Source organism: Taeniopygia guttata, chromosome 23 (genome assembly GCF_048771995.1).
Source record: "Taeniopygia guttata chromosome 23, bTaeGut7.mat, whole genome shotgun sequence".
NCBI lineage: Eukaryota > Metazoa > Chordata > Aves > Passeriformes > Estrildidae > Taeniopygia > Taeniopygia guttata.
Window position 1 is genome coordinate 1,955,535 of NC_133048.1, and position 16,422 is coordinate 1,971,956.

Below are 16,422 nucleotides of genomic sequence, written 5' to 3' on the forward strand. Positions count from 1 at the left end.
TCACCCTCTTCCTCGCACACAAATTCTCTGTTCTCTCTTCCATCCTCTTCCCCACACTCAAATTCGCTCTTCCAGCCCCTTCCCACACCCAAATTTTGTGTTTTCTCTCTTCCAACCCCTTCCCACACCCAAATTCTGTTTTCTTTCTTCTAACCTCTTCCCCACACCCAAATCCTGTGTTCTCTCTTCCAGCCTCTTCCCATGCTCAAATTTTGTGTTTTCTTTCTTCCAGCCCCTTCCCCACCCCAAATCCTCTCTTCCAGCCCCTTCCCACACCCAAATTTTGTGGTTTTTTCTCTTCCAACCACTTCCCCACACCCAAATCCTCTCTTCCAGCCCCTTCCCACACCCAAATTTTGTGGTTTTTTCTCTTCCAATCACTTCCCCACACCCAAATCCTCTCTTCCAACCTCTTCCCCACACCCAAATTCCATTCTTTCTCTTCCAGCCCTTTCCCTACACCCAAATTCTTCCTTTCACCCTCTTCCCCACACCCAAATTCTGTTTTCTCTCTTCCAGCCCCTTCCCACACGCAAACCCTGTGTGTTCTTTTTTCCAGAGATCGACCAGGGCAGCTGTGGTGACCCCGGCGTGCCCGCCTTCGGCCGCAGAGAAGGCTCCACCTTCCGCCACGGGGACACTCTGCACTTCGAGTGCCAGCCTGCCTTCGAGCTGAAGGGCCACAAAAGCATAACCTGCCAAAAGAGCAGCCAGTGGTCTGCTCAGAAACCTGTGTGTGTTTGTAAGTGGCTCAGGAGCTCCAGAGCAGCGCCCTGGGTCCTCTCCGAGGGGACCCCGAGGTGGCGGCACCTGCCCGGTGTCACCTTCACCCAGCTCGGGGAGAGGTTTGGGCTCTTCCCTGGGCAGAGCAGAGGGAGATTTGGGCTGGGCTGGGCTCTCTCTGCCTTGTCTTGAGGGAAAATCAGCCCTTGGTGGCCAGCACAAACAGGACAAAGCAAATTCAAGATTTAAACTTGGATTCTCTTTGCAGGGAGAAATTTGGGCTGGCCTGGGTTCTCTCTGCCTTGTCCTGAGGGAAAATCAGCCCTTGGTGGCCTTGGCACAGACAGGACATGGCCAAATTCAGGATTTAAACCTGAATTCTGTTTGCAAAGGGAGTTTTGGGCTGTGCTGGGCTCTCCTTTCCTTCCCTGAGGAAAATCAGCCCTTGGTGGCCAGCACAGACAGGAAATGGCCAAATCTACAATTTAAACCTGGATTATTCTGTTTGCAGAGAGAGTTTTGGGCTGTGCTGGGCTCTCCTTTCCTTCCCTGGGGGAAAATCAGCCCTTGGTGGCCAGCACAGACAGGACAAAGCAAATTCAAGATTTAAACTTAGATTCTCTTTGCAGAGAGAAATTTGGGCTGTGCTGGGCTCTCCCTTCCCTTCTGAAAAATCAGTTGTTGGTGGCCTTGGCACAGACAGGACATGGCCAAATTCACGATTTAAACCTGAATTCTGGTTTTGGCCCCTCATTTTCCCCTCATGATCCGACCCTCCCCAGGTTCCCTCCTGCTGGGCCTCGCTTTTGCATTTCTTGCCCAAGTTCTCAGCAGGTTTGGGATGTTCTGCTCTCCGTGGTGACTCAGGATCCCATTTTGGGGTGGAAATGGGAGTTCCTGCATAGTCCCAATAGGGTTTTAATGCTCTCGGTGTCCTCTGTAGATATGCTGGGCAATTTGCTTTATTGCCCTGACATGACCTTCCTGCAGGAGTTTCCCCAGAGTTTTCCCTCTGTTTCCCCCACTTGGTGATAACTTCACTCTTCTTTTTCTCTCCTTTTCTGCTTTGTTGGCTCTGTTAAAATCTGGGCCTTGGAGCAGGGGAGTGAGGCTGAGCCTGAAAAGAACAGGAGAGGAAAATGCAGTTGAGGGAGGGGAGAATGGAGAGGGAGAAAGCAGAAATGTTGTTTTTAGAAGTGCAGCTGCCAAACTGGGTGGGATTCCAGTGGAAATGTGGTGTGGCAGGAGCTGATCCATGAAAAGGATGGAGCTGGGGCGGGGGGAAAGCAGATCCTGTAGAGCTGGATGAGGGTCTGGAGGAACTGGGGGAGAATTTGGTGTCATGGAGAAGGGGGAGAAGCAGTTTGAAGTCAGTGCCTTTCTTTTCAAACACTTATTTAAGCTCAGAGAAATACCTGGAGAAAGGAAACAATTCCTTTAAGTCCTGCCTTTCCTTTTCCAACTGCCATCCCTCCCTTCCTGTTTGTTTTTGGTTTTTTTTTTCTTTGTAAGCAAATCAGCTGGAGATGCTGCTGAGGAAATAAATAGTGGAGTTTTTCCTGATGATCTGGGAGGTGGGAAGCATTAGACTGGTTCTGTGCTGTTTTTTCCTTTTAATTTCTTGGAATTTCAGGTGACTTTGGGCAAGTTGGTGTGGTTGAGGCTCGTGCTGAGAGTTTGGAGTGAGAATAAACCTGTGGTTGGTGCTCAGGGCAACAGAATTGGGTCACAGCAGAATAGAAAGAAGACTTTTTGGTAAAATAGGATTATTGATACTGATCAAATGGCAGGAATCTTTCAGTTTAAATATTTCCAGTGTGATCTGTTCTCTGTGGCTCTTGGGATATTCGTGGATCAACGAGACAATGTGCAGGCAGTGGGAAAAATACCTCACATCCCCCTCTAGACCTTCACTCCTGATTTATTGGGGAGCAGGAGGGGTCAGAGGACAAAATGTGTCTGAATTCCAGGTGGGAAATGTTGGGAGCCCATCAGATGAGAAGTGGGGGGGAAATGAGGGAACCCCCTTTGCTCCTGTGAAATTTGGGGTCTGGGGGTTTGTTCCTTTGAAATTTGGGTGTTGGGGGGTTTGTTCCTGTGGGGTTTGGGAGCCTGGTTGGTTTTGGGATGTCTGGAAGTGTGTTCCTCTTAAATATGGTTGTCTGCTTCTGTAAAATGTCAGTGGCTGGGTGTCTGTTTCTGTACAATTTAGATGTCTGAATATTTGTTTCTGTACAATTTAGGTGTCTGAATGTTTGTTTCTGTACAATTTGGGTGTCAGGGTATCTGTTCCTGTACTTTGTGAGTGTCTGGGTGTTTGTTTCTGTGCAGTTTGCGTGTCTTTCTGTACCGTTTGAGTGTTTATTGGTGTCTGTTTCTGTTCAATGTGGGTGTCTGAATGTTTTTGTCCTGTTAAATTCAGGTGTCTGGGTGTCTGTTCCTGCTCAATGTGGGTGTCTGAGTGTTTATTTCTGTGTAATTTGGGTATTTGGGTGTCTTTTTCTGTTCAATGTGAGTGTCTGAATGTTTTTTCCCTGTTAAATTCAGGTGTCTGGGTGGCTGTTCCTGTTCAGTTTGGGTGTCTGGGTGTTGAAAAGGATGAGCCCAGTTTTCTGGGTGTTTATTTCTGTACAGTTTAAGTGTCTTTCTGTACCATTTGGGTGTCTGGGTGTTTATTTCTGTTCAATTCAGGTGTCTGGGTGTGTGTTCCTGTTCAATTTGCATGTCTGGGTGTTTGTTTCTGTACAGTTTGGATGTCTTTCTGTACAATTTGAATGTCTGGCTGTGGCTGATGGCTGAACAACTTCTCTGATGGCTGATGGCTGAAAAACCTCCAGATCCAGGGTGGGAATTGCTGTTCAAACATCCTTGTGTGGAGTAGAGAAGAAACCCCTCATTTTCTGCTTTTATTTGCAGTAGGAGGTCCCCAAAATTCACTTTATGAGGTTTATTTGACAGAAAGAGCAGGGCCCTGCTGCTCCCGGGGGGGTTGTGCAGTGAGAGAGTCGTACAAGGATTTTTGTTCTTCCTTTCCCTGCTCCTCCTGCCTTTCCCAAGTTTTCATCCTGCATTTTTCTCTGGGTGCTTGACCCGTGCCAGGCAGCGCCGTCCTGTTCCGTGGGGGGTGATTGTGGCACTAGGAGTGACAATAAATGCCATTGTCACCACCTTGGGCAGTAAAGGCAGAGTTCCTGCCTGGGTTCAGGTGCCCTCTGCCAGGTCTGGGAGAGTCATTCCAGAATTCTGCTGCAGGTTCAGTTTGTTGGGATCAGACTTGGAAAATCCAGGTTTTCTGGACCCGCCTCGTGTTTGACAGGGAATTAAATGGTGGGGGAGTAAAAGGAGGAGATTTGTGCCCAAAAAAGTCCTGGGGAGGGGGAGGTTCTGCGCTGACCCCAGCAGGGTTGGGTTGGTTGGCGTTGCTCGGCAGAGTTTTGGGGTTCATGTGGTGATTCCTGGGAAAGTTTGGGGATAAATGTGGGGAAGTTTGAATGGACTGGGGACAAACACATTCATTTCTGGGAAAGTTTGGGTTTGAGATTCATGTGGTCATTCCTGGGAAAGTTTGAATGGATTTGGGATAAATCTGTTCATTCCTGGGAATGTTCGATTTGGTTTGGGATTCATGTGGTCATTTCTGGGAATGTTTGAATGGAACATCTTCATTTCTGGAAAGGTTTGATTTGGTTTGGGATTCATGTGGTCCCTTTTGGGATAAATCTGAGAATGTTTGAATGGATTGGGAACAAGCACATTCATTTCTGGGCAAGTTTGGTTTGAGATTCATGTGGTCGTTCCTGGGAATGTTTGAATGGATTTGGGATAAATCTGTTCATTCCTGGGAATGTTTGAATGGATTTGGGATAAATCTGTTCATTCCTGGGAGTCCCACAGAGAATATTTGATTTGGTTTGGGATTCATGTGGTCATTTCTGGGAACGTTTGAATGGATTTAGGATAAATCTGTTAATTCCTGAGAATGTTTGATTGGGTTTGGGGTTAATGTAGTCATTCCTGGGAATGTTTGAATGGATTGAGGATAAACATGTTCATTTCTAGGAGTGTTTGGATGGATTTGGAGCAAATGTATTCATTCCTGGCAGTGTTTGATTCCATTTGGGGATAAATCTGTTCATTTCTGGGAGTGTTTGGGTTTGGGGATAAACCTGTTCATTCCTGGTTGTTTTTGAATGGATTGGGGACAAATGTGTTCATTCCTGGGAATGTGTGAGTGGATTTGGGATAAATCTGTTCGTTCCTGGGTTTGTTTGTTAACACGTGTTCATTCCTGGGAATATTTGAATGGATTGGGAGCAAAGGTGTTCATGTATTGGGGATAAACGTCTTCATTGCTGGGTATATTTTCGTGAATTTGGGATAAATGTCTTTGTTAACATTCCAGTTATTCCTGCCAAAAAAAAAATCTGCCACAGGGAAGTGGTGGATGCCCAAAAGTGTCCCCCTGCCCCTGAGGGACCATCCCATCCCAGCCTGCAGGAGCTGGATGCAGCACTTGGCAGAGGAGGGACGAGCACGGGAGAGCTGAACAACAGCACCACGAGGCTTTTTTTGGGCCAAAAAAAATGGCCACAAACTTCCACCTTCTTGTAGCCACTGCAAAAATTCCCAAGGGAGACTGCTGGGAGAGGAAGAGTTCTGTTGGAAATCATGGGAACTCGGGAGAGGAAGGTGCAGAAGCTTTGGAGCATGTCCCAGGAGCAGATGGCTGCAGGATCCCTGGCAGGAGCAGCCCAGCCCTGTCCCAGTGGGGATCAGCAGCTCCCAGTAGGTTTTAAAAAACTTCAACTCATTCCCAAGGCCGATCCCTGCTCCTGCTGGAGTGGGTGGCAGTGAAACCTGCTCTTCCCTGCGCATCTATTTAAATTCAGTGATATTTTCTTCAAGATTTGGTTCCCAAAACCTGCCTGGTTTTCATTCTTCTCCTCATACCTGCAGTCCCACCCCCAGACTGAGCCGAGATGTGTTGCTCTGAAATAACAAAACCCTCCCAGTTAATTTTGCTCCAAACTCCTTTCCTCACCTCCCACTTGCCCTGTGGTGCCACAGGGTTTTCAGGCAGAAAAAGCACCATGAGATGCAGATTTTTTTTCCCCCTTGGAATAACAGATACAGAAAGAGGAAAATACAAAATATAAAGCACTTTGCTGCCCAGCTGGAGCAGTGCCCTGAGCTTCCAGCACTGTCCTGCTTTTCCAGTCCATCACCAAGTCCTGCCTAGAGGAGGCATTTTTGGAAAAAAAGGAAATGCAAGGCAGAAAATCCACTCCTGTCTGCCAGCTCTCCCCCAAGAGGTTTGTGGGAGCAGGATCTACAAACTGAGAGGAAAGTCAGGAATTTTGGATTGTTTCCATGGAAACTGCAATTATTCCTTGCTTGGTTTTCAGCTCCCATGGTGTGACCTCTCCATGGGATCAGCCCTGGATTCTCCTGCAGGATGAGCAGGAATGGAGCCAGGAATAGGAGGAGAGAGGAGGTCTGGGAGGAGGTGGGATCTGGGGAAGAGAAGAGAAGAGAGAAGAGAAGAGAAGAGAAGAGAAGAGAAGAGAAGAGAAGAGAAGAGAAGAGAAGAGAAGAGAAGAGAAGAGAAGAGAAGAGAAGAGAAGAGAAGAGAAGAGAAGAGAAGAGAAGAGAAGAGAAGAGAAGAGAAGAGAAGAGAAGAGAAGAGAAGAGAAGAGAAGAGAAGAGAAGAGAAGAGAAGAGAAGAGAAGAGAAGAGAAGAGAAGAGAAGAGAAGAGAAGAGAAGAGAAAGAGAAGAGAGAAGAGAAGAGAAGAGAAGAGAAGAGAAGAGAAGAGAAGAGAAGAGAAGAGAAGAGAAGAGAAGAGAAGAGAAGAGAAGAGAAGAGAAGAGAAGAGAAGAGAAGAGCTGCATGAACTTTTGCTGAAGAACTCCTGCCTGATCCACGTTCACATCCATGTCCCTCTCCTAAGGGAAGAACCAAGGAGCTGCTCCTTCATTGTTTCACTGCTTTACACCAAGGCAGAATCCTGATGATGCTCGTGATAACTTGAACAAATCCCTGTGCTGGTTCATTCATGGCGTGGTCTCGCTGCTCTGTGTCTGCTGTGATTTATTCTGTATTTAATAAACGGATTTTTCTCATCGCAGTATTTGGTCAGCAATAAGGATTATTGACAAGTGTAGCAATTATTGACAAATGAAAAAAAATTATTGACACAGTCAGCTTTGTAAACAGGCCCCTGTGCTGTGCACATAATGAAATGGCCTCTCCTGGCATTTAACAAGGGTAATAAATATTAATTGCAGCCAGGGCTGCTCCCAGCCCGTGCTGCGGATGGACAGCTGCAGGCAGCAGGGCTGGCCTCTGTCATGTTGGGAATAACTCCTGCTGCTGAGGGCTCTTTGGGATGCTCCAGCAGCACCAGACAGGTGCAGCTGGGCTGTCTCCAGCTTTCCTGCTGCCATCATCTTCCTCCTGACAGCCTGTGACACAGCTGTGTTAAACAGCTCCTGCTTTGGCCCAGTGTCCAGCTCCAGGGAGGCTGACATGGATCAGAGCTGAAACCTTCCACAGAGAGGAAAAACCTCCTTCCACAGTGAGGAAAAACATTCTTCCACAGTGAGGAAAAACATCCTTCCAAGTGAAAAAAAACCTTCTTCCACAACAAGGGAAAACCTCCCACAGTGAAGAAAAACCTCCTTCCACAGTGAAGAAAAACCTCCTTCCACAGAGAGAGAAAACCTTCTTCCACAGTGAAGAAAAACTTACCACAGTGAAGAAAAACTTCCTTCCACAGGGAGGAAAAACATCCTTCCACAACAAGGGAAAACCTTCCACAGTGAAGAAAAACCTCCTCTGCTTCAAAAGATGAAGAAAATCGTCGTCTCACAGACATCATGGTCTTGTTCATGAACCTTGTGGCTTCCTGGGCTGGATGTTCCCATTTGGGATGTGATTCCAGCTCCCCTCTTCCATCAAGGAGAGCTTTTTCCTGGCCACAGCTTGGCCCAGTGGCCTTGGTCCTCCAGCTTCAACTCACTGTTCGTGTGGAAAATCAAAATCCTAATTTATTTCCCTGCAGTGGAAACTCTTGGAGGTTTTGGTTTTGTTTTTTTTTTTATCAGCTCCTCTTTAATCTGTCACTTTTTTTTATCTGGCAAAGGTTAATTTTATATTCTTCCCTCGCTCTGCTCCTCTCCCCTTTTGTCAGCAAGTCCTTTGTTGTTTTATTTTCTGAACTGGCGACTGCACCTCTCCCTTGCTGGGCTGCTGGAGGTCCTGGCTGAATGCTAATTCACCCCTTTGGATTTAAAAATTTAGAGGAGACACCTCATCCCTGCTGCTGAGACATTTCCCTGGGTGCGAATGAATTTATTTTCAATTTTCCTGAGGCAGATTACACCGTGCTTATGCTGACAGAATTATTTGACAGCATCCCCTGATATTTCAGCGTCTGCTAGTGAGAGAGAGCCCCAAAAAAAAAAAATCCTGAGGATGTTTTGCAGTTTGTTTCCTCTTTAATCTGCTCTCTTTGTGGCTGAGAGCAGGGAATGGATTGTGCAGCTCCGTGGCCTTGATAACGTCACGGGAACGTCCGAATTATTTGATCCCAGCCCATTAAGTGGTGAGGGGAGACAGAGGGAAAATAACAGAGGGAGGCAGAGCAGTGATCCAAATAATTGCCTAAATGCCAACCCCAAGCCAAGCTCATCCTCTGTGCCAGGAATTAAGGAGATGGATGTTCCCAATAATGGGTTTTACCAAGGGTGGCGGTGGGAAAAAAGGATGAGCAAAGCATCCGTACATAAAATATCCCAAAGTTTGGGCAGGTAGCACTTCAAAGGCAGCCTTGCCTTCCCAAATTAATGGGCCCTGGCAGCTGCAGCCGGGGATAGATTGAACCCCTGGAGAGCTGGAGGGTTTTTCATGCATGCTCTTCCCCTCAGCTTCGTTTTAATCCTGATTTTAATTATTTTCGTGGCAATGGCAGCCTGGGTGGGTGCCTCTTTTTGGGAACCAGCAGAAGTCAGGGATTTATTTGTGGTGGGAAGAGTTTCCTCTCCACTGGAGCTGCAGATTCCTATGGTTTCTCCCAAACCCCAGCATTTGGGAATGTTCTTGGGCTGTTCCACCTCTCCCAGTGCTCAGCCAGGTGTAAACGACTTCCCAAGGACGCAGACAAAGCAAATTAACTCCCAGCTCCTTCTCCAAGCCCTCCCTTTGTTGCTGTGTCCCACAAATATTCCCTGTGGGACAGGCATGGTGTGGATGGAAGGAGTTTGATGAATGCAGAGGGTGAATCTGGAGAGGAGCACGGGGTGGGAAATGAGCTCAGCACTTGGAAAGGGCAGCAGAAAGGGCAGATTTTATTGTAAGCAAGCCCTGAGGAGTCTGCAGCACCCTGGGGATGGATGTGGCACCTGTGGGTGACAGAGCTGAGCCAGGGACAGCAGCAGGGGAGGCTGGAGCAGTGCCCAGTGACTGAGCTGGTTCCTTGCCCCGGTTCTGTGGGATGTGCTGGGATGTGGCCACAGCAAAAAATGTTGAGGCAAACCCTGGCTGGGTCCGTGCTGGCTTTATTTTGCACCAGCTCAAGTCACCCACTGGATTCTTGGGAGGCTTTGCTGAGGGACGTGCAGGAGAATTCACCTGGAAAATGCCAGATCCCACCTAAGAGGCATTTTCTTCCTGCTGTCAAATAAACCTGGAAGGGGTTGGAAGATGGCAAATCCACCAAAAGTCCTGAAGAATGGGTGGGTTTTTTATTCTAATAATAAAATATTCTGATTCAGTGGTTACCAAAAGATTGGGATTTAGTGGTGACCAAAATATTTGGATTCAGTGATCACCAAAAGATTTGGATTCAGTACTGACTAAAACATTTCGCTTCAGTGATGACCAAAAGATTGGGGTTTAGTGATGACCAAAATACTTGGGTTCAGTGATCACCAAAACATTTGGATTTAGATATGACCAAAAGATTTGGATTCAGTACTGACCAAAACATTTGGATTCAGTGATGACTGATTTAGTAGTGACCAAAAAGTTCTGATTTAGTGATGACCAAAGGCTTCCCTGCTGCTCCTGTGAGGGAGGGAATTAAAGACCAAATGGGAGGGAACTAATGGAAGATCCAGGGTGGTGTTTCCCCCTCCTGGTTTTTGATGCACATGAAACGCTGATAATTATATGATGACAGACGTTCTGTCAGTGGGCTCTGGCAGCCTGGAAGTCACTTTTCCCCCCTGCAGATAAATCCCTGATCAGAGCCCTCCTGAGGCAGCCTCAGAGCAGGAATTGGGAACGTCCCAGCCGAGGGGGACGAGGGCAGGGACGGCGGCGGCGGTGGCACTGACGCCGCTTTCCCTTTGCAGTTTCCTGCTTTTTCAACTTCACCAGCCCGTCGGGGATCGTGCTGTCCCCGAACTACCCCGAGGAGTACGGGAGCAGCCTGCACTGCGTGTGGCTCATCATCGCCAACCCCGAGAGCAGGATCCACCTGGCCTTCAACGACTTCGACGTGGAGCCCCAGTTCGACTTCCTGGCCGTCAAGGACGGGGGCACGGCCGAGTCGCCCGTGCTGGGCACCTTCTCAGGGAGCCACATCCCCTCCTCGCTGACCAGCAGTGGCCATGTGGCCAGGCTGGAGTTCCAGACTGACCACTCCATGGAGAAGAGAGGCTTCAACATCACCTTCACCAGTGAGTGCGGTGCCTTTTTGGGGTTACCTAAAAACCAGAGGCCGGACAAAATTAAGGGAGTAAAAAGCAGTTATAAGGGCCTTCAGTGTCTCATCCAGGGGGGTTTGAGCCCAGGGAAAAGAGGGGCAGAGTGGAGGGGCCACATCCATTGGGATACAGGTGAGGAGAGGGAGAGGGGAGGGCAGACTGGGGAGAGACCACCACACCTGAGGCTTAGTGGGGAGAGATACCAAGCACCCAGTGCAAAACAACAACCAAATAAGACTATTTAGTGCAATACAACAGATGCTGACTCTCCTCTTCTCCTCTCCTCCTCGTCCTGGCAGCGTTCCGGCACAACGAGTGCCCGGACCCCGGCGTGCCGGTGAACGGGAAGCGCTTTGGGGACAGCCTGCAGCTGGGCAGCTCCGTGTCCTTCCTGTGTGACGAGGGCTTCATCCGCACCCACGGCGCCGAGACCGTCACCTGCGTCCTGCAGGAGGGCAACGTGGTGTGGGACAACGCCGTGCTCCGCTGCGAAGGTCAGCCCGGCCCTCCTGCCTGCTGGCCAGGGACTCCTGGCCTGCTTTGGGCTGGGAGGGGCATTAAAGATCCCATCTCACCTCTTGCCATGGGTGGGGATACTTCTGCTGTCCCAGAGTGCTCCAGCCTGGCCTTGGCACTGCCAGGGATCCAGGGGCAGCCACAGCTGCTCTGGGAATTTCATCGCAACCCCTCCCTGCCCTCACAGCCATGAATCCCTTCACCATATCCCCAAATGTCCTCTTTTCCAGTTCAAAGCCAATCCCTGTGTCCTGTCCCTCCATCCCTTGTCACAAGTGTCCCTTTAGAGACTGGAAGGAGCTCTGAGCTCTCCTTGGAGCTTCTCTTCTCCTGGTGAATGATCCCAGCTTGGTGGGAGAGAGATTCTCCTCCTCTTCTTCTTCTTCTTCCCCTCCTTCTCCTCCTCTTCTCCTTCCCCTTCCCCTCCTCCTCCTCCTCTTCTCCTCCTCCTCCTCCTCCTCTTCTTCTCCTCCTCCTCCTCTTCTTCTCCTCCTCCTCCTCTTCTTCTCCTCCTCCTCCTCTTCTCCTCCTCCTCCTCCTCTTCTTCTCCTCCTCCTCCTCCTCTTCTTCTCCTCCTCCTCCTCTTCTCCTTCTCCTCCTCCTCTTCTGCTCTTCTTCTCTTCCCCAGGTGAACAGAGATTTTTTGGGGGGGAATTTTTCAGCCTTTTGGGATCCAGAATCAGGGTTCTGCCTGTCAGGGTCTCACTCTCACATTCCACCGTGTCCAGCCAACACTTTCCAGGGTTTTCCACGTCTCTGGAAGGTGCTGTCTGTACAGAGGAGTTTGCTGGGGAGGAGGTTTCAGTTCAAATATTCCTGAGCTCTGTTTATTTGTTTATTTTCCTTTTTTTTTGGTGTGGAATGAACACTGGGGAGTATTTTTATTGCGTTTGTTTGATGATTTGATGATCAGTTCTTGTTACAACAGGTGTTTTTCTAATAACAATAATAATAAAAGGCTCTGGTTTAGTGATGCCTCAAAGCTTCCCTGCTGCTCCTGTCAGGGAGGGAATGAAACAACAGGGAATGGAAGATCCAGGGTGATGTTTTGCCATCCTGGTTTTTGATCCGTGTAAAATATCTGATATTTATGTAATGATAGAAGTTCTGTCGATGGGCTCTGGCAGCTGAGAGGCAGAAATTCTGCATTTCCATCTCCTGGCCACAACAGCCAGCCCTGCTGTGGGGGAAGCTGGGCTGAATTAAAGCCTTTAATTCAGATTTCAAAGCTTCTTTAAGACTTTCAAGCCTCTCCTCTGGAAAAGAGAAGTGAAGAAGGAGCTCATTAGGGCTGAAAATCTTCCTGTGCCTTGTGTTCTCAGGGAAGTGATGCTCTGCTCTGGTATTAGCAGCAATTTGAATAACAAGTGCTGAGCTCTTGAGAAACAGCCCTGGAATATTGAGAAATAATTTGAGTAATTGGCCCTGCATTGCCTGAGCAGCAGGAATTGCACAATCCTGGCCATTGTCTTTGGGATTGAAGGAAGGAATCAATTGTCTTCAACAGCTTTTATAGAATAAAAAGCTGGACTTTTTCTATTCTTACATAATTTTGCTCCTGACAAAAAGTAGGTTTAATTCAGGGCTCCTGATACTTTCAAAGCACAGGCCTTGAAATTTACGTATTTTTAAGTACGGAAGGGAAGCATTCATTAAATAATACACTTCTAATCAACTTTTATAGTTGATAACCTTCTGCCTTCTCCTCCTGATCACTCTGGCGATTTCTTTGACTCACCCTTCAGTCTGGACATTTTAATTATCCTTTTTAAGGAAGGAGAAAAGCCCAGAGATCTAAAGTCCTGCTCAACACTTGAAAAAAAATTAATGGGAACGAAGGAGACAGAGAAAAGGGTGGAAATCCTGACAGGATAGGATGCAGCTTTGGGGCAGAGAGGAAGAAATAATTGCTTTGGAGCCAGCTGAGATCAAATGACTTTCATCTGCCACCCCTCAGAGCAGCAGGGGAGCTTTGGGGCTGGCACTGGCGGGTTTTTTGGGGTGGCACAGGGGCACGGTGACATTGGGGCTGGCCCTGGGTCGCTCCTTGGAGGACAAAACCTGGCAGTTCCTGGGGGCTGTGGGATTTTTGTGCCTCTGGGCCCTCAGAGCCAGTGTCCTTTTCCCAGAAAATGCAACCGAGTGCCTGCAGCTCCTGGGGACCACGGTGTGGAATTAATGCCCTGCTCTGGTGATGTCCCTGGTGGCAGCAAAGCCATGACTCAATTAGCAGGGCTGGGAGAGATTTTTCTGGCACCTGAAATGCCAAGTGACCTTGCAGTTTCCTCTGCTTTTATATCCAATAATTATTTTACACCCCGGCCCCTCCGAGCGGGGCCCAAGGTCAGCCCTGCTGCCTCCCAGGGGGACAGAGTCTGCATTTGGAGCTGAAAAGGCAATTTCTGAGCTGTTAATGTTGGTTTTTCATCTGGCCCTGGTGATTTTTAACTTGTGGGGGGACAGAAATGCGGGGAAGGGGTTTCAAGGGTGGGGACATCTCACGGTGCTGTAGCCCTGTGACATTTTTCACCCCAATTTTAAGGATGTGACACTCAGGGACGTGGTTTATTGGTGGCATTGGCAGTGTTGGGCTGGATGAGCTTGAAGATCTTTCCCAGCCTGGATAATCGAGTGATTTGTGTCCTTTCTGTGTCCCCAGCACCCTGTGGAGGCCACCTGACATCACCCAGTGGAACCATCCTGTCCCCAGGCTGGCCTGGCTTCTACAAGGACTCACTGAGCTGTGCCTGGGTCATCGAGGCCCAGCCAGGCTACCCCATCAAGATCACCTTTGACAGGTGCTCACCACCACGGTGTGCCCCCAAATTCCCTGGATTTGGGTGGTTTTGGTGATTCCAGGGTGCAGCCAAGAGAGGGGAGTGAGCTGCTCCAGGTCGTGCCCAGCTCTGAGGTTCTCCCCTCTCCCCTTTTTTATTTATGAGCTCCTGGCAGGGAATTAAAACTCACCCAGCCCTGGGGGGAATGGTTCTGTCTGAACCACTCCTGCTCATTTTAGACACGTTTTTGGGGGCTGAGCTGCTACATATTCCTTGGGTGGGGGGAGCAGCAGGGAATGCTGAGATTTTTGGCTTTCCCTGCATTTCCTGGCTCTGGGGCTGGCTGTGTGGAAGGGCTTGTTCAGGGATGTAGATGGATACAGATCCAGATATCCTGAAAATCAGCTGCTCTTTGGATTCCTGGCAGTGCCAGGAATGCCCCAGAGAGCAGAGAGGAGCTGCCACTGCCACCACTGCTGTGACATTTGGGGCTCCATGGCTCTTTCAGCTCTGTTTCATTCGCTGGCTCAACACCTGGGCAACATTTTAGGTGGGGACCAGCAGGTGAGGAGGTGAAGGATCACAAAAAAACCCCAAACACGAGTGAGGTGCCCTGAGTGAGACACTCAGGCAGAAGAAAGGACCCACCCCTGCCCCCGTGGTGGCTCCAGGAGGGAATGAGGAGAAGGGAGCAGTGCTGGGCTTTCATTTCCCTCCTGTCCCTTCCAGGTTCAAGACGGAGGTGAATTATGACACTCTGGAGGTGCGGGACGGCCGCTCCTACTCCTCTCCCCTGATTGGGGTCTACGATGGCACCCAGGTGCCCCAGTTCCTGATCAGCACCAGCAACCACCTCTACCTCCTGTTCACCACGGACAAGAGCCACTCCGACATCGGCTTCCAGATCCGATATGAGAGTAAGGGCACCTTGTTCATGGGATTCCCTGGAATTCCCTGGAATTCCCAATCTCCAGCAGCACCACGGCCTTGCTCAGGGCCCCCTGGGTCTCTTTTTCCCCATGCCAGGCAGCTCACACTGCTCAAGCACTGGGCATGGGAAGCTGCTGCCAGTGGAGGAGCAGTTTTTGCTTTTCCTGGGTTGGGAGGAAACTTAAAACCCAAAGGCAGGGACAGCTCCCACTGTCCCAGGTTGCTCCAACCTGATCTTGGGCACTTCCAGGGATGAGGCAGCCACAGCTTCTCTGGGAATGCCATCCCAACCCCTCCACACCCTCACGGAGAAGAATTCCTTCCCAATATCCCACACAAATCTCCCCTTTTCCAGCCTGGAGCCATCCCCCCTCTGGTGGGATGCTTTTTATTTTTATTTTGGCATCTGCAGAATATTCTTGATTTTAGGAGGCAGAGCTGAGCTCACAGAATCAGAATATCCAGAGTTTGATCCCACAGGGATCGTGGAGTCCAAGTGCTGGCCCTGCACAGGACAGGCCCAAAAATCCCAGACCAGTTCCTCTCTCCATTTCTTCATCTCACTTTGGGGATTTTCCTCTCTCCGTTTCCTCCTCTCACTTTTAGGATTTCCCTCTCTCCATCCCCTCACTTTGGGAATAACCAGCAAGGCCTGGGATGATCCCATGGGGAATTCCCTCTCTCCCTTTTGCCCTCTGACTCTGGGGATTGCCAGGAAGATTTGGGATGATCCTGTGGGGAATTCCCTCTCTCCCTTTCACTCTGGGGATAACCAGGAAGATTTTGGGAGGATTCAACAGGGAATTGCCTCTTTCCCATTCACCCTCTGACTCTGGGGATTACCGGGAAGATTTGGGATCTTCCTTTCACCCTCTGACTTTGGGGATTGCCAGCAAGATTTGGGACAATCCCATGGGGAATTCCCTGTCTCCCTTTCACCCTCTGACCCTGGGGATGACCAGGAAGATTTGGGAGGATCCCATGGGGAATTCCCTGTCTCCCTTTTGCCCTCTGACTCTGGGGATTGCCAGGAAGATTTGGGATGATCCCGTGGGGAATTCCCTGTCTCCCTTTCACCCTCTGACCCTGAGGATAACCAGGATGATTTGGGAGGATCCCATGGGGAATTCTGTCTCTCTTTCACTCTGAGGATGACCATGAAGATTTGGGATGATCCCGTGGAGAATTCCCTGTCTCCCTTTCACCCTCTGACCCTGGGGATAACCGGGAAGATTTGGGATGATCCCTTGGGGAATTCCCTCTCTCCCTTTCACCCTGGGGATAACCAGGAAGATTTGGGATGATCCCATGGGGACTTCCCTCTCTCCCTTTTGCCCTCTGACTCTGGGGATTGCCAGGAAGATTTGGGATGATCCCATGGGGAATTCCCTGTCTCCCTTTCACCCTCTGAATCTGGGGATAACCAGGAAGATTTGGGACAATCCCGTGGGGAATTCCCTCTCTCCCTTTCACTCTGGGGATAACCAGGAAGATTTGGGAGGATCCCATGGGGAATTCTGTCTCTCTTTCACTCTGGGGATAACCAGGAAGATTTTGGGAGGATTCAACAGGGAATTGCCTCTTTCCCATTCACCCTCTGACTCTGGGAATAACCGGGAAGATTTGGGATGATCCTGTGGAGAATTCCCTGTCTCCCTTTCACCCTCTGACTGGGGATAACCGGGAAGATTTGTGATCTTCCTTTCACCCTCTGACCCTGGGGATGACCAGGAAGATTTGGGATGATCCCGTGGGGAATTCCCTCTC

The 16,422-nt window shown here is 49.4% G+C and overlaps 1 protein-coding gene across 2 annotated transcripts in view; it reads left to right on the plus strand.

The window, feature by feature from the left end:
* CSMD2 (CUB and Sushi multiple domains 2) overlaps positions 1-16,422 on the plus strand; it is a 224,638-nt gene that overhangs the window by 123,057 nt on the left and 85,159 nt on the right. The window contains exons 13-17 of one of the 2 annotated variants that reach the window (XM_030290568.4): positions 560-742; positions 10,079-10,405; positions 10,732-10,926; positions 13,608-13,746; positions 14,455-14,642. In XM_030290568.4, the coding sequence (XP_030146428.4) occupies positions 560-742; positions 10,079-10,405; positions 10,732-10,926; positions 13,608-13,746; positions 14,455-14,642 (1,032 nt within the window). The remainder of the gene's footprint in view (positions 1-559; positions 743-10,078; positions 10,406-10,731; positions 10,927-13,607; positions 13,747-14,454; positions 14,643-16,422) is intronic. The other variant, XM_030290570.4, reaches the window with a different exon arrangement.